The sequence below is a fragment of the Arvicola amphibius genome, chromosome 12 (assembly GCF_903992535.2).
Source record: "Arvicola amphibius chromosome 12, mArvAmp1.2, whole genome shotgun sequence".
NCBI lineage: Eukaryota > Metazoa > Chordata > Mammalia > Rodentia > Cricetidae > Arvicola > Arvicola amphibius.
Window position 1 is genome coordinate 127,653,592 of NC_052058.2, and position 24,946 is coordinate 127,678,537.

General features: G+C 44.6%; 1 protein-coding gene across 2 annotated transcripts in view; it reads right to left on the bottom strand.

The window, feature by feature from the left end:
* Prmt3 (protein arginine methyltransferase 3) overlaps positions 1-24,946 on the bottom strand; it is a 74,036-nt gene that overhangs the window by 20,797 nt on the left and 28,293 nt on the right. For both annotated transcript variants that reach the window (XM_038314139.2, XM_038314140.2), the window contains 3 exons: positions 15,207-15,285; positions 6,794-6,981; positions 4,900-4,986 (listed from right to left, as the gene is read on the bottom strand). In XM_038314139.2, the coding sequence (XP_038170067.1) occupies positions 4,900-4,986; positions 6,794-6,981; positions 15,207-15,285 (354 nt within the window). The remainder of the gene's footprint in view (positions 1-4,899; positions 4,987-6,793; positions 6,982-15,206; positions 15,286-24,946) is intronic.

The following is a 24,946-nucleotide window of genomic DNA, read 5'->3' on the forward strand; positions in this document are numbered from 1 at the left end:
TAGAAAATAAAACAAAATAAAGAACTATGACAAGGACTCACTGAGGTTTGATTGTAAACATGGTGAAGCCTATTCTCACAGCAGTGTTATGTGCCTTAGAGACTCAGATGCCTGAAGGCCCCGCCTGCCTCTGCACAGGTCAAAACCTGAGCTTTCAAATTGCTGCACCCACTCACCAGGCACATCATGAAGAGAGGCTGAACGACACTGAGAGGCAACAGGATTTTTAGCTCCTGCTTCAATGTTCTTTCATTTACTTTAACTTTTCGAAACCCTAGTTAGGGAGGCCCCGATTTCTTAGGCAGACAGTTTCTCACCAGGCCTCAGAGACTGCCTAGACAAACAGGAGAGTCCAGGGCAGTGTTTCCTCTTGGCAGCCTCCCCAACCTGCTGGGCCCAAGCCTCTGGGGCCACAACCCTGCAAACCCTTCCCTCAGTGCTGCCATGAGGAGAAGGAAAAGAACAAGTCATTTACGGTGGGAAGCGTGGCTGATACCAGTGATGATAACCTTGATGTTCAACTCTGGATCTTGGAGCAAGACACCAACTTCATCAGAAACAAGAATGCCTTAGTTTGGCCACTTAATGAATGTAAAGCACGTTTTAAAACGGGCACCCTCTTTAGAAAATGAATCACGTGGCATATTAGATAAGTCTAAAATAAACTAATGGAAAAACTAGGAAGGAGTCTTGAATGTTAAACAATTACCAGAGAGGGGTGTTTCTATGTCACAGAATCAGACCAACAGTGGCTTCTGGAGCTGAGGACATCAGCTGAGGACAGAGTGAGACATCAGCCTGGGCCTGGGTCTCTTGGGAAATCTAGGGAACCCCAAAGGCAGAGCCTGTGCTCCGTGTAAATAAGTTCTTACTATCACTGTCGTGTGCAGTGCTCAGACCCCAGGCCTCAACCATGCGCTACCCCTGACAGGAGCCTTCCCCGTTCAGTTCTCTGCATCCCTAAGCTCTTCCAAGACAGACATTTGCTGTAGGTGCCTCAGGAGAGCCCATGTATGAGGAACAGGCTTATTAACTAACACAGTGAAAACCTCTGCAGTACAGAAGGCACAGTCACACGTTCCCGCAGTCCCCATACTGGAGAAGGTAAGCTCAAGGCCAGCTTGGGCTCCTAGTGAGACCTTGCCTCAGGAAAAAGAGACTGAGTGAGCAAGAGCGAGAGTACGAAACAGGCAAGTGGAGTAGTGTTCAGTGTTCAGGAAACAATGTCAAGTCCACTTAGCTGCCTTCCAATTTTCAACAGTCTAATACCTGATGGGGACTTTGCTCTTGATCTGACCTCACTCTAGTGGGACGCTCTGCACACCCTGACTTTGCTTCCCTATAAGGGCCGGTTGCTGGTCAGCCTGTCAGGGCAAGGTCCTCTTCCTACAGCAAAGCAAGTTATGAGCCTGGCTTTCTTTTGCTGGGCTCCCCAGGAAGCTGAACAGAGGACAGCCTGACCCCATTCTCAAGACGCCGGAGAGCAACCATGGCGGCACTCAGTCCTCTCCCCAACAACTGCCTCAGAGTGATGTTCTACAGGAATACTACCACTTTAGTCCGAATTATTCTAGTATATCATGACTATCATAATTTTTTCCACTTAGAAAACTGCTTTTATTTATGTGTATATGTCTGTGTGGGGATGTTGTACAGATGTGTGCTCAAAGAAGCCAGGAGGGTGCTGGATCTCCTGGAGCTGGAGTCACAGTAGTTGTGAGCTGCCATGTGAGTGCTGGGAAGAGAACTTGGGTCTTCTGGGAGAGCAATTAAGAGGTGATCTTAATTGCTGGGCCACTCTTCTAATCAGCTAATATTATATGCAGTATGAAAAATTGGAAAACTCATAATTAGAAGAAGATAATAAAGAGAAACATATTTTGGGTTGGCTCAGGGAGGCAGCAAATAGAGACCTTAGAAATGATTGCAAATATGGGTAAAGGGGAAAAACACTTCTAAAACCAGTACTTTACACATAAAACAATGACAAAAATAATAGCATTTTGTTTTTTGTTTTGGCCAGGTGGTAGTGGCCCATGCCTTTAATCCCAGGCAGAGGCAGGAGGATCTCTGAGTTCGAGGCCAGCTTGGTCTACAGAGTGAGTTTCAGGACAGCCAGCTGTACACAGAGAAACCCTGTCTTGAAAACCAAATAAATAAATAAATAAATAAATAAATAAATAAATAAATAAATAAATAAATGCATACATAAATAAATGCATACATAAATAAATGCATACACAAATAAATAAACAATTTGTTGTTGTTGTTGTTTACTTGTTTTTGAGACAGATCTCACACCACAGGCTAGGCTGGTCTCACTGTTGCTATAATTCTCCTGCCTCATTCTCCTCAGTGCTGGGATTAGAGGCACATGTAACCAAGCCCAGAGGAGATGGTTTCCTATACTGGTGAGAGGCTGCGTTAGCGAGGTGCTCAGCACAGCAAGCAATCCCACAGCTGCATGAACAAAATGAAAGACAAGCCAGAAACCCAGATGGGGCGGGGAGACGCTCAGAAGAGCCCTTGCTGTGCAAGCACGAGACCTGAGCGAAGCCCAAGCATGGCTGTGTGCCTGCCTTTACAGTAGCAGACCTTGGAGCAGATGCAAGCGGATCTCCTGGCTTCAACCTAGCTTAGAAATTGAGCTTCTGCTTTAGTGAGAAACTTTGCCTAAGGCAACACGGAGGCAGGTGACTGAGAAGACACCCAGTGTTCTTCTCTGGCATGCATGCACACATGCACACACGCACACACACCATACATAGAGAATAAAAACAAACAACTGTAACAAAACTAGAATTCATAAGGGGAAGCTATTTGTCAATAAACTCTAGCAAATTAAAACTGCTTTGAAATGTCCATGCTGTGTGTACATGCGTGGGCAAGCGAGGGGGTTGTGCAGTTGTGCAGGAAAGGTGTTTACTCATAGAAGGTTCTAACCACCCTGAGAGGCTCAGCCCGCAGCACACATGCTGTGAAAATTAAATCCAAAGGGTGTTCTTACTATTTTGAAAAATTCAATTTTCTCTAGTTTTTTAATTAGGCCACAAATTTGAAATCTCTCAGGAGAAAAACACTGTGCATGTATTTAAAAATGCTCAACTCCTTAGAAACTATGTATTTGTCACTAGGTATTCTAGTTTAAGAATGAGAAAGGCATTGAGTTGTTCTGAAGTTTATTCTTCCCAGTACAAATCCACAGACTTTGTTCTCTCTACTTAAAACCAGCAACAAACTCCGGCTCTCAGTCCCCACGCTGCCTCTCAGCCGTACACCCCCACCATCTAGCTCTGCCCATCAGCAGCTCTGCCCGCTGGTGGCATTGCCCTTCACTAATCAGCACCTGTCCTCTGAAATATGCCTGTGCCGGATTATTCTTCAGGAACACAGAGGCTATCTAGGAGCAGCCTCAGAGACCATGTTCAAACAACAGCTCCAGACCAAAGGGGTGAGCCAGGCTTCAGATGACGAGATGATTAGGAGCATTAAGTGCCAGTGTCCTAGCTGTGCCAAGCTCCTGGTCAAGTGAGCATGGGAGGAAGGGGTTTGCTGGAAATGCAGATGCTTATCCAAACATCTCAGTTCTCTCCAAGAGACAGGGTTTAACAACTCAAAGATCTACTTTTCTTTTTTCTTTAAAGGATTTCCTTATCATTATGTGTGTGCAGGGCAGGGGACAACTTGTGAAATCAACTCCCACCTTTCACTTTTACATAAGTCCTAAGGATTAAACCCTTTACCAACTGAGCCTTCTCTCTAGCCCAGGATTTACTTGTATTTGCTACAAAGGAGAGACACATGGCCTACTTCCTCAGCTAAATCTAGCTCTGTCTGTTTGGACTGCACATGGATTCAAAAAATTCCATTCTCCTCTCCAACAACGGCTGCTAGACTTCTGGCTCACCATGTCTAGAACAGAATACATTTCAGGCTTGTTTCAGATGCGCCTGTATCTGACTCTGGCTGACTGCACACCTGTACTGTCCTATGTGTTCTCTGGCTGACTCGTACAATCCCACTAACAAGGCTTTTAAGGAGTCAGGGGGATAAAGAATGGCAGAAGTTTCTACTCCTCATCAGTAGAATGCAGCATCCTAAAGCAAGCCAACCTGAACGACTGTGACAACAGAGTAACAAATGCTGCCCAACGCACACGTGCACTCTGCCAGCCATCACAGGAAGATGCCTTTTATTTAAAGTATGTGGAAGAAAACTCTTGGAAGTGCTAACATTCAGTACTACATAGGGATATCTGCTTCTCAGCTAAAACCTACCACAATTCCCTGACAGTTTGGGCTTCACATGCCCTGGATTCCTCCACACAAGCATGTTGTCCATGCAGATAGAATTAGGCTACACAGTGGAACTGTCTCCACAGGCAGACAGACCTACGAATGTGTATTTGGATCTGCCTACCATTTCAAAGGCCACATCTTATCTTCTGTGCCAGAGCTGAGTCCTTAAACATATCTAAATTAAGTGTGGAGACCTACAGGGAGGCACAGCATAAGAACTTTTGTTTTTGAAGACAAAGTTGAATGTTCTCCACTAAGTATGATAGATAATAACCAAAAGAGGAAAGGAAAATAAAAGCCAAGATTGCCCACTACTGTCTTCTAACTAAACTAACTGTAGGAGACAGGGTCTTTATGCTGTGGCTGTCCTTCATCTCCCGAGGGCTGAGACTACAGGCGCTCATCACCACACCCAGCTGCGGGGACTTTTCTGAAGTCTACTCATCTGTTAAGCAGATCTGTCCAGCGACAGCAAAGGCAAAGACAGACTGTCAATGGCAATAGCCGTTTTCATTTATCACAAGCCTGGTAATTAATTCATTATTCTGCCAATCAGCTGCACTGCTGGTCAGATCTGTGGAAGTAGGAAGGGGTGGCTTACCGTGCACATGGCTGTCTTTGTGGTTCTCAGAGTAAAATCTGAAGAAAACTCCAAGTCTGAGATACATGTAGTGTGGCAATCTATATGCTTCTCAGCAGAAAGAAGAAAGAAAAAGATCAGTAAACAGGAATAACAAAGTCTAGCTAATACACAGCAGCTGTAAACCAGTGTTGCCTAATTTCTAATCACAAGTCAGCCTGAGGATTCTTCCCACACTAAAGGAACTTTAACAGCTAGCTCATGTTTCTTTAAATCAAGTTGGTATCTTCTACTTTGACTTCTGGAAGCAGTATTATCCATGAAGTCACACACGGATCTGTCTGTTAGCTTTGCTGACACTCCAGACTTCAAATGTAAAACCCAGTGTTCTTCCCTCCACCGAGATCATCTTGCATACCAGCACTGCACACTGCCCTCTCTGCTAAGTTTCAGGTTATGATACTAATCTTCGAGGAAATACCGAGTTGAAAACACATGCTGCTGAAGGGAAAGACTGTCAGAAAAATTCATCTCTCAATGAGTGTTAGATAGCAGAAAAAGCCACAGTAATTCAAAAGTTAAGATTCATCTTGGAGAGAAACAGCCCATTCCTTTCTTTGTCTTCTGCCCTGACTAAAGCTCTCCAAATCACTTTGGGAAGGGCTGACAAGTGATAGAATTTAAGTCACAGCCTGGTCATCATGCTCTTTGATATAGCTGAAGAAAGATTTTAAAGAAAGTTACATAGTGTGGGGGCTTTTAAGAGTGGGAAGAATGGGGATAAACAAACGGTGCTGAACAGGCACACTTGATGTCACAGAGCATCTACTAGACACCCTGGGGTTCCAGTCCTGAACCAGCTACTTCAGCCATTCACGGGAGTTTGGGGATGAAGACAGCACCAGGAGAGAACTCAGCACCCCCTCCCACTACTCTTCTTGCTCTGCAACAGGGCCAAGGTGGCACTAACTGTTCCCCTCTGCTCTGTGCAATAGCTCCCCACACCTCTTCCTACCAGGGTACCAGGGCAGCAGCATGGAGCAGGCCCACAGTGGCCATCAGTGCAGCAGGACACTCAGCAGCCCAACAGTTAATCAAGCTCACTTGCCAAGGAGTCTCCTTTGTGCAGAGCATGGCTAGATATTACTAAAGCCATTGCCTAGAAGACTTCACACACTCCATTATCTACTTAAATAGCCAATGTGCTAAGAAACTCAATGTGCCTCTTCACTGTCGAGCTATGGTGAACCCATGTAAAACCAACAGTCACGGTAACGCTATAATTAACAGACAAAAATAAAACACAAAAGGACTTGATGAGAATTTTTCCACACAGCTGCCCTGCAGTTTCAGGTAAGCTCATGGTAATTAATCTAACGAGTCCGGAAGAAATCAAACAAGTTAAACTGTGTGATGGTAATGATGATCCAGGTGGTGGTGAGGCAGATGCCAGCACTGCAGATGTGGGCCTCTGCCTTCAGGAGGCCAAAATACTACAAGTGTGTCAAGCAGCTCCAGGACTTGGATCCGAAGGCTGATAAATGGAATAATGAGAAGTGGCTCTACGCAACCACAGCCCAGAGGCGAGCTTGACCCCGTTTTAGAGTAAATTAAAATCAGGAGGCCCACATGGAAAGCCAGTAAGCAGGCATCCTGTATTGTGGCCCCATCCCTTTAGATTCAGGCAACTGTGGACTGAATTTATCACCTTTGTGCAGACATCCACCTTCTAAAATGCCCTAAACTAAACAGCACTCACTTGGCAGTAAGGGAAGTAAGTGATGATTGAAGTGTACGGCAGTACACATGCAGGCCACGTGTATGCACGTCCTCATTTTGCACATGTATGGATTGTAGCATGTGCATCAATCCTAGCATCAAGCCCCACAGACACAGAGGGAATGCCCACACCTACCTTTATATCACAAGGGTCTGAAATAAGAGTCTTATGATCTACAACTTCCACAACAGCTTCTGGAATAACTGCCTTCTTCATGCAGGACATGTTGAAGCCATAGACGTCGTCCCAGAAGGCAATTCTATCAGCGTGCTTGCTCACATCACTCACGGCCACTAGGCTGATGGTGCAAATGTCAGGGTAGACTGGAAGAAAGAAGATACCCAAATATGTCGGTAGCATCTTCTCTTCACTTAGAGGATAGTTTTAAATGGCGAAATATAAACATCAAACCTATCTGTACAGAATACCAGCAAGGAGAGATCAATGAAGACAGAGACAGGGAGACAACCAAATTCCCAGAGTGTCTATAATCATGATGGTAAAATTAGCATCCCCCAAATGGCCTCCTAATAAAATTACTAAAACAACTTTGAAATAAACATATTCATGTTAAAACTTAATATATGACAACTTAAAAATTATTTCATATATTCCTCTAAACTACATATAAAGAGACAAATAATCTGGAAAAGTATGTAATGTCACAGGGTGGAGGGATCACAATGGAGTTTTATGGGCAGAGAGAGAACCAGCTCATACTATAGTTTTATTTAATATAAAATGATTGCTAAATGTATGCCAGTCTAAATAAAAGACTGTGGATATAAATTTTTACCTTCAAGAAACTTGTATTTATCTATTTATTTTGAAACAGGATCTCATGTAGCCCAGGCTGGCCTCAAAAGAGAAAGCACAAGACATTGTGGATCACCCAGAGAAATCAGTAGGGGAAGCAGGCTATCATGTAAGAGTGGAAACCAGCTCAAAAGTGGGGTAAGCAGAGTGCTCTAGCAGAGGAGAGAGCATCAGTCACCATTAAGTGGTGGCATTGCATTCTAACTAGCCAGGCGGAGAGACAAGGCTCAAAGGGGTCTCTACAAACCACTGCAGTGAACTGGACTTCACTTTAAGAATGATAACTCAGTGAAAATTCAGAACAACCATTTGAAGTGCTAAGTGAAGAATGACTGGGAGGAAAGTAGACAATTTCAGAAACGTTTAATGATTCAGGAGGTGAAAACCAGGCCGGTGGCTAGGGCAGGAAGAGGAAATAGATCTGAAGGACAGTTGAGAGGTGGAACTCGGCAAACACGGGCCAGGAAGAGGAGGAATCGCGAGCAATGCTTGGCTTTAGCAGCTGAGCAGACTTCCACTGTAAAGGGCACTGATCTGGGCAGATCAGGAGGAATGAGTGCTTCTGGCACCGATGAAAATGCCAATGAGCAGATGAAACATTCAGGTGTGGAATTTAAGATACAAAACTGAAGTTTCTGAGCATGCACACTGTAAAATCATGCACAGCTGAAGTGGATGAGACCCAGCAGCAGATATGTCATCAGCACCAGAATTTATGGCATAGGAGAAGCAGGAAGAGGGGCTGAGAGGGGATAGGGAAGGGCACCAGAGGGGCAGTGGGAAACAGACATGCTGGCGATGGGAAAGACTGTTGCGACACAACACACAGCTTCTTTCTGTGACTAACATGGAAATTAACTTTTCCTGTGAAGAGCTCCAGCATCAATTTTTAGGGAATTCATAAATCAAAAAAAAATTCAGTTCCATGTTCCCATATCAGATGACAGCTGTAAAATAACCACAGAAACAGTCGGGTCAGCAGTCAATCTTCAGACTTCGAGATCGCCCTCTACCTCCCCCTTAGAATCTGTATCATTCAAAGCTCTAAGTTATCTTTAGAATAATGGCCAGGATAAGATCTGCATTCCAGGGACACGGGCTCTAACGCTGCCTCACAGTTCAGCTTCTGCAGGCATCACCAAGAGCCATGCACAGGAGTATGCTGGCTAGCCAGGGCCCAGGGCTCAGGGTCATGCTTGCCTCTTCCACTAGCATGCCAAGCTCTCAGGCTGGTTCCATTCTGAGGAATGTGAGCTTGTTACCAGGACGCTGACTAACAACAGACCGCCACAGGCACTAGGGTTAGCCTCTGAGCCACATCGCAACAGGGGACACAATGACAAAGGCTGATCCAGAGGCAGGGCAGCAGCACTGGGCATCGCAGCAGCCCCGGGCATCGCAGCAGCCCCTCACACCTGTATGGAATTTGGGCCACAGCCGCAGCTTTCTGCAGTAGTGCCTGAGCAACACAGGAAGGCACAGTCAGGTTGGCAGACATCTTTTGTAAAGTCATCACTGTAGGTTTTGGGAGCCATTTGTTTTCTGTTGAAATGACCACTTTCTGTGGTTATTGTGAAAGCAGAATGGCTGTGTTCAATAAAGCCTTGTTCATAAGACAGGCGGTGGGTCAGACCCAGAGGCTCTGCCAGAGAAAAGTGGGAAGACAGTGAAGGTGAGATTTACCAGGGCGGCTGACTGCTTCTGTTAGGAGTTCCCGCAGTTCATGGGAACCAAACGTAATGCAGCATTGTACATGACATGGGCAGGCATGTGACTTACTGCAGTTCACGGGCAGTTCAGAGCATGAAAAATCCTCACTGAGTTTGGCAACCCACACATCAATCCAGTGTGCTGCATGGGTTTATACACTCTCTATAAGACCACTGCAGTAGCAAGTTTACCCATCATCCACAGCGGCACTGTGCTACGGTGCCAGAGCCAAGAGGGCAGGAACGTGGCCTGTCTCAGTGACAATACAACCTGGACTTTCACCAAAAGTCGCTAATCTGTCACCTCCTCAAGTCGTGTGCTGTGCTAGGGACACCACGGAGAACAAAGACGGCCCTTTCATGAGGAAAGCTGTAACTGACTGCAAGCCAGGCTTAGAGGAAAAATCAAGAGCAGAATGGTTCTTTTTTAAGCTCTGAGGCGCAGTTTTCAGGCTAATTATATTTCAAAGATATAAAAATCCCGGTGCTCATTTTTGAACTCAGAAATGACTTTTTCTTTTCTCAGAAACATGTGAATATTCCTAGAGTGCTAGAGGTCGGTGGGTTTGGATCCACTCTGGCACCGCTGCCTAAGTCCTGGGCCCCTGCCAGGACTCCACTACCTTTACCTTCGGTCTCACACATTTGTCACTCGGTTTGGGTGGGTTTTGTGTCATAGAATCCATAATTGAATAATTATGCCTGCTTGTAGGTGAAATCGGCCAAATGCTGATTGGACAAAAGCAGCCAGTTACCAAACCATTTATAAATCCATGGCTTTGACACCTGTGTCCTTCTCGATTCACTGCCCAGAATTCATCTGTCACTGGAATGGCTCATGAGGTGAGCAGACCAAGATGGGAACTCCTTCATCCCTAGGGAAGGCCTCACAAACTTCTGGGCCCTAAAGGCCGAGACTGAGGAACGAGAATGCAATTCCCATAAAACACTGGCACACAGGAGCCAAAGCACTGGAAACACTCGCCGATATACAGAGCAAGAGTAACTTAGAAATGAGGTATTCATTGGAAACTACACCTGTTCTTCCACATTACTACCTTATAAACAGTGACCAGCTCCATTAAAGTTTACGTAACCTAATATGAAGATAGAATATGCTCTGGAAACTCTGCTCTGAAAAAAATAAACATTATCAGCATATTTATAGATAGAAAAAAAAAACCCAAAGTAACAAATGTGGTTCAAGTAGACAGTTAAGGAAAAAATAGCAAAGGAAACTTTGAGCCCCAGCAACCAGGCTCCATGGCTTCCGTGTGATGTGAAGTCCAAGTGTGACAGTCGATGTGCTGGCCGAAGGTGTCATGTTCCAACCCATTTCACCACCGTTTAAGGAACCAGCCAATGCTGCTCTTGTTTCCAGCAAGAATGCAAGAGACTTAATATATAACAGAAAACCACTTTGAACCAGGTGCCTCATCTAAACTTTGAGATGACTGTCTATAGCTGGGTTATAATCTTCATTTTACAAAAAAGGAGATGGAGGTAGGGAGGTAATGCCAAAAAGAAGCAGTCTTCATTTGCTAAGAAGACAAACACGCCAACTGACACACAAGTCTTGAGGTCTGTCTAGAGACACCCCAGACTTCCCCCTTCATGCCAGCCCATTGCTAAGTTCTTCTAATGGGAGATTTCCACCCTTCTAAAGCAGGAGAGTATTTGTTAGACGGGAAAGGAGAAAGAGCAAGTACATTTTAACTATTAATAAAACTGGGTAAAGCAAAAAATGGATGGGCTTGCTCACTTTGTGGAGTGACTAATGACAGGACGGAAATAGAGGTGAAAAGGCAACAGCCCAGCGGCTGAGAGAACAGGAGGCATCGAGGGACAGATGCTTGTGAGGCACCTTGGTGTGCACAGGTCAGATGCAGGGCTGAGGCTGCTGCAAGTGGTGTTCCAGCTCTGCTGCTCCTCAGGAGACACGTGGCAGAAGCTGGCTTTCTTCAGTCTAAAGGAGGCCAGGCTGGTAAGGGAGGGAGGCTCTGGTAAATGGGTACAGAGACAGTGTCATCTCCAGAACACCTACAGTAATATGCCAGCCACAGGTAGGCGCCTCTGTCCTGAAACTCACGGGTCCAGCCATGCAGCAGTTTCTGGCCGCATCACTCTCAGTTGCCACGCTCTGTAGCATTCCTGCCCTTTAATACGTCCTCTTCCCACTGCCTGGAGTGAATTCTGTTTCTCCCGACAAGTCCTCTTACACGTATTATAAAAGGAAGGGGCACTGGAAGTAAACTCTTGCCTCTGGACTGCATTCAAAGGCCTCTTCCACGAAGCCCGAGCATCTGTATTTTAACCAAAGCCTCTCATGACCGTGTGGGGCCCCGGAAAGTAAATCACAGTGGTGAGCTTGGAAGTGAATAAAAGCCCGAAAGAGCCCAATGCATCTGGGCTCTTAGCATGGGGACCTGTTTCCACAGTCCAGGTCAGGGAAAGACAAGTGGCAAAAACAGTTCCTTCCTGATGGAGGAAGATCAATAGCTTCTCAACTTCCTCCTGCTAAAAGTGATTTTAGAAACTCTTGCTGATTTTGAGCAAATTACAGAAGTGAATTACTTCTCCATGCTATTAGCAGATACAATTTCAATTTCTTCCTCTCCTGAGCATGTCAGCTTTGATTTCTCAGGGTGGTGGGGCTTCCACACCGGAACTTACTCGCTTTGCCCTGCTATAATTAGCAGACATTTCACGGAGGATCTCTGAAAACAGTAAACATCTCATTCTTCAAGTTCCAGTTACTTATTTAGTCATTTGTATTTGAAAGAACAGTCTCTTGTTTTTATCAAGGGTTATAGGTAAGAAAAGAAAGCACAGGCACAGAAAGATAATATTAAAACTCTACAGACAACTGAATTGTTTACAACTAACTCAGCAAAACCATAGGACATCAGCTTAATAAAACCGAGCATTTTAAGTTCCATAGCACAGGCAGGCAAGTGAGAAACAATACCAGCATGGACAGCATTGTAAACACAGCCTGGGCTCACAGACCAGGGGGCTCAGCGGTTATTTCCTAACTGTCCTATTCACCGGTGCCACCTTAATTCCAAGTCTTTCTAAAGTAACGTGGAGGCAAAAGGAGTGAGAGAAACTGAGGAAGGCACCCTGTATAGAGATCTGGCCTTGGTGTCCCGCCCCACTGCTTTCTTTCTCGCTTCCTCTGGGTGTGTGATAAAGGTGGTGGGATCTTGAAGTGAATCATAAACTCAATAAAAACACCAAAACTTCCAAAAGGAAGTAGGACTTCAAGGAAAGTGTCCTCCACTGAAGCATGCGTACAACAGAACAGAGGCAGCACCTGTCAGCTGCCCCATCCTTGTCCGTGAGCTGTCATTCAACTCTTCCCCCAGTGTTCCTTCGGCTTTGCTGGCTGCTTGCTGGGAGGATCCACCAATATGTCAGGAATTAGGCTTATGGTAAGAAGTGGATGGATTCCCTACTTTAGCCCTTGTGACTCTGTCACATGGGGATTTACACATATAGTCAACATCACAAATCATTCTTTCAGGGCTTCCAAATCTAAGTTCCCAGAAAACTCTTCCCTCAAGTCTAATGTGTTTGCACTCTATGTGACTCACTGGTAAATTACAACGGTCAATTTAATATCTAGATTAAGCTGTTTGAGGAAGGGTTGTCTGAAGGTTTTACTATGTGGCCCAGGCTGGTCTTAAGCTTCGGGCCCTAAGCATTCTTCATGCCTCTTACGTGCTAAACTACAAGAATATACTACTAAGACCAGGCAAGCCTCTAACTCAGTGGACAGCTGAGGTTGGCCTTGAACTCCTGAACTTCCTGCTTCCACCTCCCGAAGTGCTGGGATTATAGGTGTAAGCCACCATACTTGGCTTTGCTTTATTTTTAAATAAAATTATAACTTCCTGTATTTTATGATGTGCTAGTTATATCTGTGACTATAATGAGTTTTTTGATTTTTCTTTGTCTCCCACCAGTAATGAACCAGTAATGTCTGGTTTTATTGTCCAGACTTCAGGATGCACTTTCGTATACAGCAGGACCTTCCTCCTGTCCCTGCCACTACAGGGGCTTGCTACTTTGGGGATTTTTTTGCCATTCCTGTTTACTTTTCCACATAAGTTTCATAATCAGCTTAAATTAAAGACAAACCTGTTGGTGAAGACAGCAGTAGAAACTTAGAAATTCTACTGTATAACTTTTAACATCAAAAAGGAAGAAATATACATAATTCTCACCTACAATTTTAAAAAGTGGTAGTAGTTTTAGATTTCCTCATATTTTGCAATGAGGTTGGGTGAACTGACATCTTTCAGCATTAATTCTCTGTATCAAGAACTTAGCACTTCTTTACATTGATTTAAATCTTCACCGGAGAGAGGAGACAGATGAACTTATATTCACATCATCGATGCATTATGGTCACGTGGGCCCACAATACTGACACCTCATTTCATAATGCAATCATTCTTTTAAAAATTTTGACATTACGATTGCTTGGTAAGGATTCCCACAAGAAAAACATAAAGCAAAACTTCACAAGCACACATGAGCATCTGATGGCAATATTCATTCATTTCATGTTGCTCATAGTGAGTTTAGTTTTTCTCCTAATTATATTAACAAATAGCATTCCACAGCACTGCTCAGGCAGCTAAATGCCGATTCTTCTGACTATACCCCAGATGATCCTAATGTTAATCAGTTATATAAAAATATGGACTGAGCTAGAATCATTAACCTCCCTTTTGTCCCTCCAGCTGCCATGGTCCCATGGCTGTGGGGACCTAATGAATCTCACTGAGCACTCGATTTAAATGCATTAGCTGCTGTCAGTTCTTCAGTGAGATCAATGGACACCACTGGGGAGGAATGGAGAGGGAGGAGGTGGGGGGGGGCTCCCTAGAACCCCACAGCAAGAGTCAGATGTTTTAAATGCATTTTAATAGGGAAACAAGGTTTAGTGAAAAGAACATGAATAGTGATTAGGTCAGGCACATATGAGTTTAAAAAACAAAAAAGAAAAAGAGATGCAGGCTTGGCCGCCCAATGGTGTCATCTTCCAGGACACCTTTTGATACTGTTCCCCAAATCTCAAAGGCCTGTGGTGAAGATTATGTATAACATAAGCAATAGTGGTGGTGACGACCACAGAGAATCATTAAGTGATACCATTTCCTTCAGTCACTAAAAAGACCACAAAAATCACAGATGTGCACTGTTTCAGGATAAAACATCTAAAATCACAGCAGAGACCAAGAACTACTTTAAAGTGAGTGCAGAGAATATATGACAGGTGATCTAGAAAGAGGGAACACAGATGCTACCAGAGCGCTCCGCTGTCTGGAGGACCTGTCTTAGCTCGCCTGGTTTGGCCCGAGGACTTTCAACTGTACTCTCACTGCCTAGACAGCTGCAGAATACTATGGGCAGGGGGCCTGAGCCAGAGCATAACCCTTGTTCTCAATGACACCAGGCGTCCCAGCACAAGGCTAGGACGTGTACTTCCCCGAGGATGCAACCAGAACACTACTTTCCCACAAACATGTAAAAAAAGGCTTCCAAGTTGAGAGGGATCTGCTTGGGGTAGGAGGTGTTTAAAACCTTTCTAGACGCCTGGACTAAATCAGAGTGGAGCAGCTTATAGGTTAGTGAGGCAAGGGAAATTTGTTATTAAAGCCAATAGTCTCCAACCTAGTCTGAAACATGCTACAGGCCTTCTGCTAAGATTAAGAGTGGGAAACAGGAACTAAATGACACAAGGATTAAAAAATGAAAAGACGCTTTAATTTGAATATTAAAAGCTCCCCACACCTAGCCCTTATGTTTCTATTAAACAAACAAATAAAAGAACCTTCTAGTAAAAGATACATCCTCGGAGCTCCATATCTTAAGTAAGCAAGGCTCCTTCCATGGGAACATCTTTCATCTCTACTGAAACTTTCTCAGCCATGCACAGTGTGCTTGAAGCTCAAAGGTTCACTTGGTTGCACCATGTTGAAATCAGACTAAAACTGAAATGTCGTACTTACCCGAGCCTCCTTTCGCCAAGTATTTGCTCTTTGCATACAGGACAGAATCCAACATAGACTCGAAAAGAAGAAAATAGCCCTGTGCAGAAAGGAAAGGGTGATCGTCAGGAACGGGCATTGCACAAGAGACCCTGCAGAGCAGCCGATGGCTGTCAGCTCTCTTCTGTCACGCAGCTCTGCCCGTCACTGTATGGACAGTCAGTTCTAGTCAGTGGCACTGGAAGGCCAGGCCTGGATGGGAAGTGGACCCATCGCGTTCTTACAGCAGCAAGTTCAGAACCCGCACCTGCAATTCCACATTTCAGTCTACTGTTTCTCCCCCAGGGGAAGGGGAACTTCAGGGAGAAATGTTGTCTCAGACCTACAGCTCCGGGAATGTTACAAGGCTAACTAGGAGTAGTAGTCCTAATAGATTTTGTCTCCTATCACACTGGACACTCTCAGGCTCACACTGGGGGTGAGGGTGGAAACACTATTGGTGTCCACTGGGCAGAGCTACAAGATGTTACCACACATCCTGACATGCACATGACAGCCACCACGATGTGCCACCTGACCAGTGACTGAGGCAGAGAACTCGGGCCTAAAGTGCCATCTCCCAAAGCACTGTCTAGAGATCTTTCTTTGGTGCATACAGACAGCACAAACTGGACTCAGTGGGCCATTAAAAAGGGAGGAGAGGGAGGCCAGAGACTGGAAGAGGGATGTCAGGGAGTAGATATAATCTAAATACACTGTATTTATGTATTCTCAAGAATTAGGAGCAGGAGGAACAGTCATTCATCATAGAGGTTCACAGGACACATCCGCACACCAGATATTCGACAGAATAGGGCCACTGTCCATACTCTGAGCAAGTGTCACACTTTCCCACTGGGGTTCGTCCACTACTTGCGATGCAGCATCTTTAAGAAAGTGTTGCATGAAAGCTAGCTCAAGGAACAGGACCCTAGTACAACCAGATTTCAGGGAATGGTGGTGAACCTCTCCCAGGGAAGAGGTAATAATGGTGCACACAGGGAAAGACGACACTCTTGGGGTCCTAAGCAGGCCATATTCTAACAGTACACGACACAGTATGTACTGTGCAGACAGCCACATACTTCATCTACTCCAGGGTCACATCCCTCAGCATCAGGGAGCATGTGAGCTGCACCTTCACACCAGAGCTCTAACTAAAGCTGTTGTCTCATCCATGGATAAACACCCACCAAAAAATGTTTAACCACATGAACAAATGGAACAAAAAAGACAGCAGACCCAGAATCATCCCCATAGGTGAGCGAGTCAGACTGAACTCATAGGAAACATAGGTTGGATGACTGTCTCTGCCTTGATCAACCTCCTCCCCAAAACTAACTCACTGATAAGAAAACTAACACCCATTTAATCCCAGCACTCGGGAGGCAGAGGCAGGCGGATCTCTGTGAGTTTGAGACCAGCCTGGTCTACAAGAGCTAGTTCCAGGACAGGCTCTAAAGCCACAGAGAAACCCTGTCTCGAAAAAACCAAAAAAAAAAAAAAAGAAAAGAAAACTAACACCCATGCTGAGTTGTAGATGTGTTCACACCATGAAAACTTAGGCTCAAGGGAACTTTCTGAACAAGTATGTCTGCCATATGCTAAATGCTACACACCAGCATCTGTTAGTATGCACTGTGTGTTCAAGGGACATGGGATGTGTGGATTTCGCCAATGAATACTTACCAGCTCATCTAGATCTACACACAGAAATGCTTGTAAATCGGCATCTTTGCATTAAGTAAAGAGAAACACAATTTGTGTCAAGAAATTATTAAGAGTGGGTTACCCAAGGAATAGGAAGATCACCTGAAGTCAGGCATGAGTAGCAAACGCCTTTAATCCTCAGCACTAGGAAGACAGAGGCAGGTGACTCTCAGAGTTCCAGGACAGCGACGCCTACACAGAGAAACGATGTCTTGAAAAATCAAAACCAAAATAATTTTAAAAATTAAAAGAAAAAGGGAAAAGAGAACTGAGGGCTTAGAGATTGGAGAGATGGCTCAACAGTGAGGAGCACTGGCTGCTTCTGAAGGAGTGGTCTGGGTCCCAGCACCCACAGGGTGGTTCACACCATTTCTAACTCTGGCTTCAGGGGGCTCCAGTGCCCTCTCCTGGCATGAGTCACACATGTGGAACACAGACATAGGGTTGGAAAATGGTCAAGAGAATGAGCCATGGCGAACAAGGCCTTGGGGAACTGTGAGAGAGGCTCCAGAGAGAAGGCACAGGGCTTTTTCCTCAGGCGCATGTTGTTCCTGGACGTGATTTCACGCCTTCTGTGTCAAACATTTACATTCAATTTATAAACCATGTTAATCCTTACTGGATGTCAGATCAGCTATAGACCCCCAATTTAGTCAGTGTACCCAGAGTCTCTTATGGTCTTCTGCCTAGTTTTCAGTCTTTCCCACATATAATCCATGGCATATGCCAGGCATTTTGTTAAAATTGGTCTGTCCTGAGAAAGTTCTGGGAAAGGGCTGCTCTATTAATATTGAGCATGTGCTTTTAGTTGACACTTATTTACATGCCTTTCTGAACTCACACAGCCTTCCTTGGATCACTGCTTCTTTTGTTACATCCGTGTATAAAGTACACTGGAACTGGAGTAAGGCTGGCTACAATTGCTGTAGTCAGCCCATTCTTTCAGGTCCAGATCCACACAGGTGGAGGAAAGTCAACATATACATTCAGGCAAAACACTCTTATACAAAGCCAGTTTTCTCATACAACTCTGGACCACCTACCTGCCTTTGGTTAACACTACTCACAATGGGCTAGGTCCTCCCACATCAACCATCATCAATTAAGAAAATGCCTCACAGTTTTCTCAATTTAGGTGCCTTCTTTTAAAAGGGCTCTAACCAGTGTCAAGAAGACATAAAACTAGCTAATACCCTCAATACATTTTTCTTGAATTATTCATTTAATCAAACTAGATGAGAAAATATAAAACTTCTCAAAATGTCTTTATAATTTATAACTAAAGAAATACAATTTTAACTATTTGCTCAAACTATCCAAATCAGTATCAACTCTGAGGATCTCCCACAGAGTGACCAAGGGATGTAACCACTCATGCACAGACACCCTCCATAGCTGCCGGATCTGCTCCCCAGTTTCCGCCCAGCTGTTACTGGCCAGAGAATTCCAAAAGCAAAGAATTCATTGTTCATATGCAGAGTTAGGCATAGCACCTGGTACCCGTGAAGACCAACATGTCTAACACAGACTCAGTGGTGATGAGCTTTGATCAGGGCTAAAGGGACAGAAAGTAAGAGCTACAGAAGTCGGTTCTTCCCATTTCCAACCCCTCTCCCTCTGTTCATGGCTCGCTCCAATCAAGATTTCCATTCTAAAGCAAGATTCTGCTCCCATATAAGCTTTTATTATGTCAAAGTCCTTGGTGAACCCTAAGTTAAAGAATAGAGGAGTGGCTAGATGTGGTGGAATGCACCTTAATTTCAGCACCCAGGAGGATCTCTGTAAGTCTGAGGTCATTCTGGTCTACATAGCAAACTCCAGGACAGCCAAGAATACATAAAGAGACAACACCCCCCCACAAAACCACCAACAAACAAACAACAGGAGAGGAGCAAGGAATACAAAAAGAGACAACACACACACACACAACCACCAACAAACAAACAAAAACTGGAGGAAGCAGCCAGTCAGTGGGAAAACATCCCCTCAAACAACAAATCATACAGTCACAGTGGGTACTCTGTCACACTGCTGTGGACTCAGAGCTGAAGTTCACTGGTAACTGCTTATCCTGCTATTCAGGTAATAGCTCAATTGTTAATCCATTTAAGTGGATTTTTCCAAAGTCACTATGTACGCTCTCTTCTTTGACGCTCATCCATATCTATGTCCTTGACTGTTTCGTCTCAGCCAATCATAAATGGCCCTACAACGTAGGCTTCAAGAAGTGCAAGCACATGGTCCACACTGTGTGGAGCAGCAAGCTCTGCATGAGCAACAGCATCCACTGCATGAGTGTCTACACTGCTTTGACGAAGGAGAGTTGCCTTTAAAATGGTAAAAAATAACATGGCCTATCTAAAGCGAGCTTCTGTTTTAAAACTGAAACTGCTGAGTACTAATAGCGGTGCTGGCTGAGCTTTATGGAGAACATGTCATTTAGTTATCTCAGAGTGCATTTGTCACTGCCATCACCTACTGAAAAAACTGAGGCAAAGAAAGGGTAACAGCTTCAGACCTAGAAAGGAAATCCAGTCACAAAACAGTGAGTGAACTCAGACAGAATGTGACCCTGGTCTGATGACAGAAGCCATGGTCTCAATTTCCATTAGATTTGCTTGACTGGAAGATTACATATTTGTATTAAGATGACATGGGTACTGGAGGACTCAGGTATTCTGAAACGAAAAACTGCCCATTTCAAATGGGATCACAATTTTAAACTATGTGAATTAGAATACTTCAGAGTGGCTTCTTAGTGAGCAACTGAAACACTACTGTGAAAGATTACGTGACATGTCAATTATATGTAGAATTAATGCATGACACTGAGAAAAATTAACTAATATACCTCATTAAAAGTGAGTGGATGACTAACCAGGGCTCATGGGGGCTCTCGGAGACTGAACCAACAATACAGGGAGCTTGTATGGATCTTAGCTAGGTCCTCTATTTAAATATATTATGGTTGTGTAGCTTAGTGTTCTTGGTTGATATCCTTGGGAGGCCTGTCCCTTTCTGAAGTCAATCGGAGGGGATGGGTGGGGGGTCTGGGGTGAAAGGAGGGAGGAGAAACAGAAGTCAGGATGTGATATATGAGAGAAGAGTAAGAAGTGAGGGGGTGATGATGGTGTGTGAGCTGTTAGCAGCTACTGTCCTTCCTCTTAACTTTCCAGTTTGCTTAACTTCACTCTGCTAAAGGCTGTGAATGGAACCAAACAGCTTTAACTCCTGGGAACTGTCCCCGGTGCTGAACCAAGTCATTTATTACCGATAACAGAAAGCTTTGCTCAAATGCCCCAATCATCTGTGGTGCAATTCAGAGTACAATTTCACAGGCTACTGCCTCACCTGTAGGACACCATCTGGAAGGATTATACCTGATATTGCCTCCTATGATGCTCATGGGGCATTCTTCTTTCAAGACTGACATTTACTTTATAAAATTTAACGCTGCATTTGTCCTTCAAAAGAACACATGGAACACAGAGATGCAGACTCACATTTGTGGAAACAGGAGCCTACTCCTAACATGCTCACATCTTCCTGGTACAGGCTCACTGGTGATTAAATAAAGGCAGAAACTTTCAGTACCAGACTCTTTCCTAATTTCAAATAATCAAATGACTGAAACACCCTGAGGCAAAAGCCAAGTTAAGAGGTAGTAAAAAATAAAGTTACTCTGGGAAAGACTGTTGACAAACAGTCATCTGAAATAACTTAGAGGGGATAATGTTGCTTGTACCCAATACAAAACTACAAGACCTAACCCATAACACACCTACAGGATCTAATGTGTCTACACAGAATTCAACAGTGCAATCAGCACCACCAAACTGCATGGCAGAAAGCCCAAGAGTGGATCCAAGGTCAAGTGTAAGAGGAAAAGGAATAGAGTCTATAAAAATATTTTCACCTTCTTGGGGGAAAAGACCAAGGGCTTTGACATCAAAAGCCAGACTTCATAGAAAGACACAGAAGAGACACAGGGCACATTTACTCAAAGAGTGGGAATGTGAGCTAGTGTAGTCGTTATGGAAATCAGTACAGAGGGCCTCAAAAAACTAAACCATACCCACAAGGTGATCCAGTTATGCCAGTGCTGGGCAAATACCAGGTGGATTTTAAACATAAAGCTGACAAATTGTAACCTGGGTATTTTATGTTAGGAACTATTGTGAAAAATCCACTTAAGTACAGAAACACAGGTTAAAGGGAAGGACTTGGGGGTGTGGTTCAGAGGTAAAGGACTTGCCTACTATGGACAAAAAGCCGGGTTCAATTGCCACAAGAACAAAAGCAAAATAAAATGTGAAATGGCAGAAATATAGATAATATTAATATATTAATATAAATTAATATAAATACTAAAAAAAGTTCAGTAACGTAAGTGTCCATGAACCTAAGTGTGGGACTAGAATCTGCACTTTTTATTCTGCCACAGACAGGGTGCTAAGGAGTGAGCATGCTTTGGGCTGGAGATGCACACACTTTAAAAGGGCAATCACAGAATCTGGTGGAGGAGGGAGATGGGTCCTGACTGACAGGGGAAAGGTGAAGGATACATTTTTTAGTATTTTTATATTAGTGTGTAGTCAAAAGATAGTAAATTGCATGTGTATAATAAACATTCATCAAAGGAGCTCCTGCTTCCTAGTACTTCACCTGATTACTGCGTTCTGTGTGGGGAAGAATGAACATGAGCATCACAGAGGCTGCTCCTGCTAGGCATCCAGTATGTGCTGGTCACTGTCTTGCAACACCATGGTCGGCCCACTGACTCTGACCACACAGTGCTTACTCACTAGTGCCATGGACTTGCTCCTTTCAGTCTGGAAAACGCTAAAGTTTAAAAACCTCTCTTCCACTAGATGGCACTCTGACCTGACCAGTACAAGACCCTTCCCCTTGCACTGCGGCAGTTTTAGGAAAATTGAAAAAGGAACAGCAACAGCATCTCAAGATCTCAGAACACACACACACCCTTACTCCAGGCTCAGTTAGCTCTCACGGCTGAAGGATGCAATGTATTTCTAGAGCAAGAGTCCTCACATCAAATCGGGGGAATCATTAATTATAAGAGGGTAGTCCACACTTACGAGAACAACCAAAGTATTAACTGGCACATTTAGGAAAGACAACCATATTAAAGAGACACAGCAGAGCATGCTATGCCCCAGTGTGTCTCCCTAAATTCATATATTAAAACTGAACCAACAATGTACTGGTATAAAGTAAAGTAAGAAAGGCAAACATATTTTCCTCTCATATGCAGACTTTGTATTTAAAAAATTCATACAAAGGACAAGAAAACAGATGAGGGACTATAAAGGAGCCTAAAAAAAGGAAGACTAAGAGTGTAACATGTACAAAGACAAGCAAGAATTAGGTTTTCTCTGACGTGAAGTAAACTTGATTCTCATACACATTTACATATAAGAATGACCTGAAAGCAGAAGAGGCCATGTAGGAGGCAAGAGACCAGCAGGGAAGGGGGAAGGCGAGCCAGTGGGGAATTATGAGCAATATACAGTGAGACACATATGTGAAAACATTACAATAAAGCCCTTTATTCTATATGCTAACTAAAAACTGACTACAGAACGGGAGGTGGAAGGGAAGCTGGACATGATGGAGCACGCCTCGCCTTCCAGCACTCAGGAGACTGAATCAGAAGTACAGCCAATTCAGGGCCAGCCAGAGCTGTACACTGCCATGTGAGGTCAGTCTGGAAGATCCCGTCACAAAATAATACAACGGGGGACTTTTACAAAGTAATTGAGCCATGAGGAGGAAGCTGCTCACACTTGAGGTGGTGGGCCTGCCCCCTTCTGTCCTGTCTATGGCAGGACAGTGTCCACTCCTCTAGAGTACACAGTACTATCTTGGCAGCTGACACCAGACCCTGACCAGACACAGGTTCTGACTTTGGACTTACAGCTTTGCAAACTCTTCAGTTTTTGGAAATTTCTATCATCTATATCTGTAAATTACCCAGCCTCAAGTACTTTGCTATAATACCATAAACACTAACAGTGATACATAATACACACACACTGCATGCACACACGTATGCACGCACACACAATTTCAAGGCTATAGGGCACAATAACTAGCAGTATGATTAGAGAGTTAAAAGAACAAGACATCAATCTTCCAAATACAACAAATATATAGTTAAAAAAAAAAAAAAGCCCATCCTTTGTCAGATGAACCGGTAAGTTTCTGTCCTAACAGCATTTGCTAAACTTGCAGAAGAAGCATGGGGCGCAGCTCAGGTGAGGACTACAAGGAACTGGCTCATATAACAAGGGTGGCCAAACACAGTAGCTCACCCAAACAGCTTGGTACTGGGTGGCCAAACACTTCCTCCTCACTCCACCCCACTCCAAAAGACTCTGGAGCACAAATTTGCTTCAGGGAAAAGCAAAGCCCTAATTTAATTAATGCTTGATGTGGCTCGAAGAACTGAGCCAAAGCCAGTGATCTAAAATCCTGCCAAAGTCAATAAGGTAAATTCCTAGTATACTTCCTGTGTTTCAAGTTGACAAGGGGCTTTGTTCCACTGCGTGAGTGAATGTCCCCAAGATGCTGCACCTATAGAGGCTGACTAGCTGAACTCGAGGGAGGGGGGAAGGTTGGAATGCTGCAGGGCTAGAGCAGAGCCAAATCATCTTAGGGCAGCGGTAGGCCCTGAAGGGCCATTATTACCAACTCTAAGCGACACAACGCCCTGTGAGTGCTAGTGCCAGGCAAATCTGCGCAGAGTCCATGTGTGTGCAGGAGGAAAAACAAAGCAAGGCACAGCAGCTACCCAACACTCCACGGCAGTTCCTCCCCATCATTCCACACAATAAATGCGAGAGGGTAAGGTGCAAAAAGATGTGCATTCCAGCCTGGTAACAAGCACAACTTACAGAACACGGGGGCATTACTCAGCATAAAACAGGAATGGAATTCAAAGATGAGAAAGTAAAGCAACAAGAGGAGATGCTGAAAAGCAGGGATTGCACTGAGGGAAAGACTTGCAATCATTACAAAAGAAAAAAAGCACCACAGTCAGGAAGGACTTGAAGAAAATCTAACCCAGGGCAAGGACTGCAGACTGAAAAAAAATCCTATTGGGAGAGCAGACCCTCAATCTGTGAGGTCCTGAAGCAGAGCAGACGTATCGAAGACATGTTCTAAGATGAAGACTCAGAAACCTGCAGCCCAATGAACACGGCCTCCAGGGACACCAGACACAGGCTCGCCACATTCAGACACATATCTAAGAACGTCAGCCATTCTGACATGAAAACAAAATATCTGCAGGGGAAAGAAATCAGACTGAAACCAATTCTCTCCAAGACATTGGGAAGGTTCTGTGGGAAACAGCACGGCCTAGCAACTAAGGCAAGAAGCAGACACTCACAGCCATGGAATCAGGGATACAGGACTCAAGAGCACATGAAAGAGAACTTGGAGTGCTCTCATGTTGATGAGATGGACGAAAAGTGAAGGACGGCGAGGCCACAGTCTGACGCCAACATTCTGAACACAGCTGTGCTAGAAAACAGTCAACAGTGGTTAAGAACCAAACACTAAAATCACATCGTAACATCTACAAGATCCACAGGAGCCGTGAAGATGGGAAACACTGTGTGGACTCCACTGTCCTCCTCATCCAGGAGTCACTGTGCACACACCACTGTCCTCCTCATCCAGGAGTCACTGTGCACACACCGCTGTCCTCCTCATCCAGGAGTCACTGTGCACACACCGCTGTCCTCCTCATCCAGGAGTCACTGTGCACACACCACTGTCCTCCTCATCCAGGAGTCACTGTGCACACACCGCTGTCCTCCTCATCCAGGAGTCACTGTGCACACACCGCTGTCCTCCTCATCCAGGAGTCACTGTGCACACACCGCTGTCCTCATCCAGGGAGTCACTGTGCACACACCGCTGTCCTCCTCATCCAGGGAGTCAAGGTTACAGCTGTTCTTCAGAACCATAGGGTCGGTAAGCAC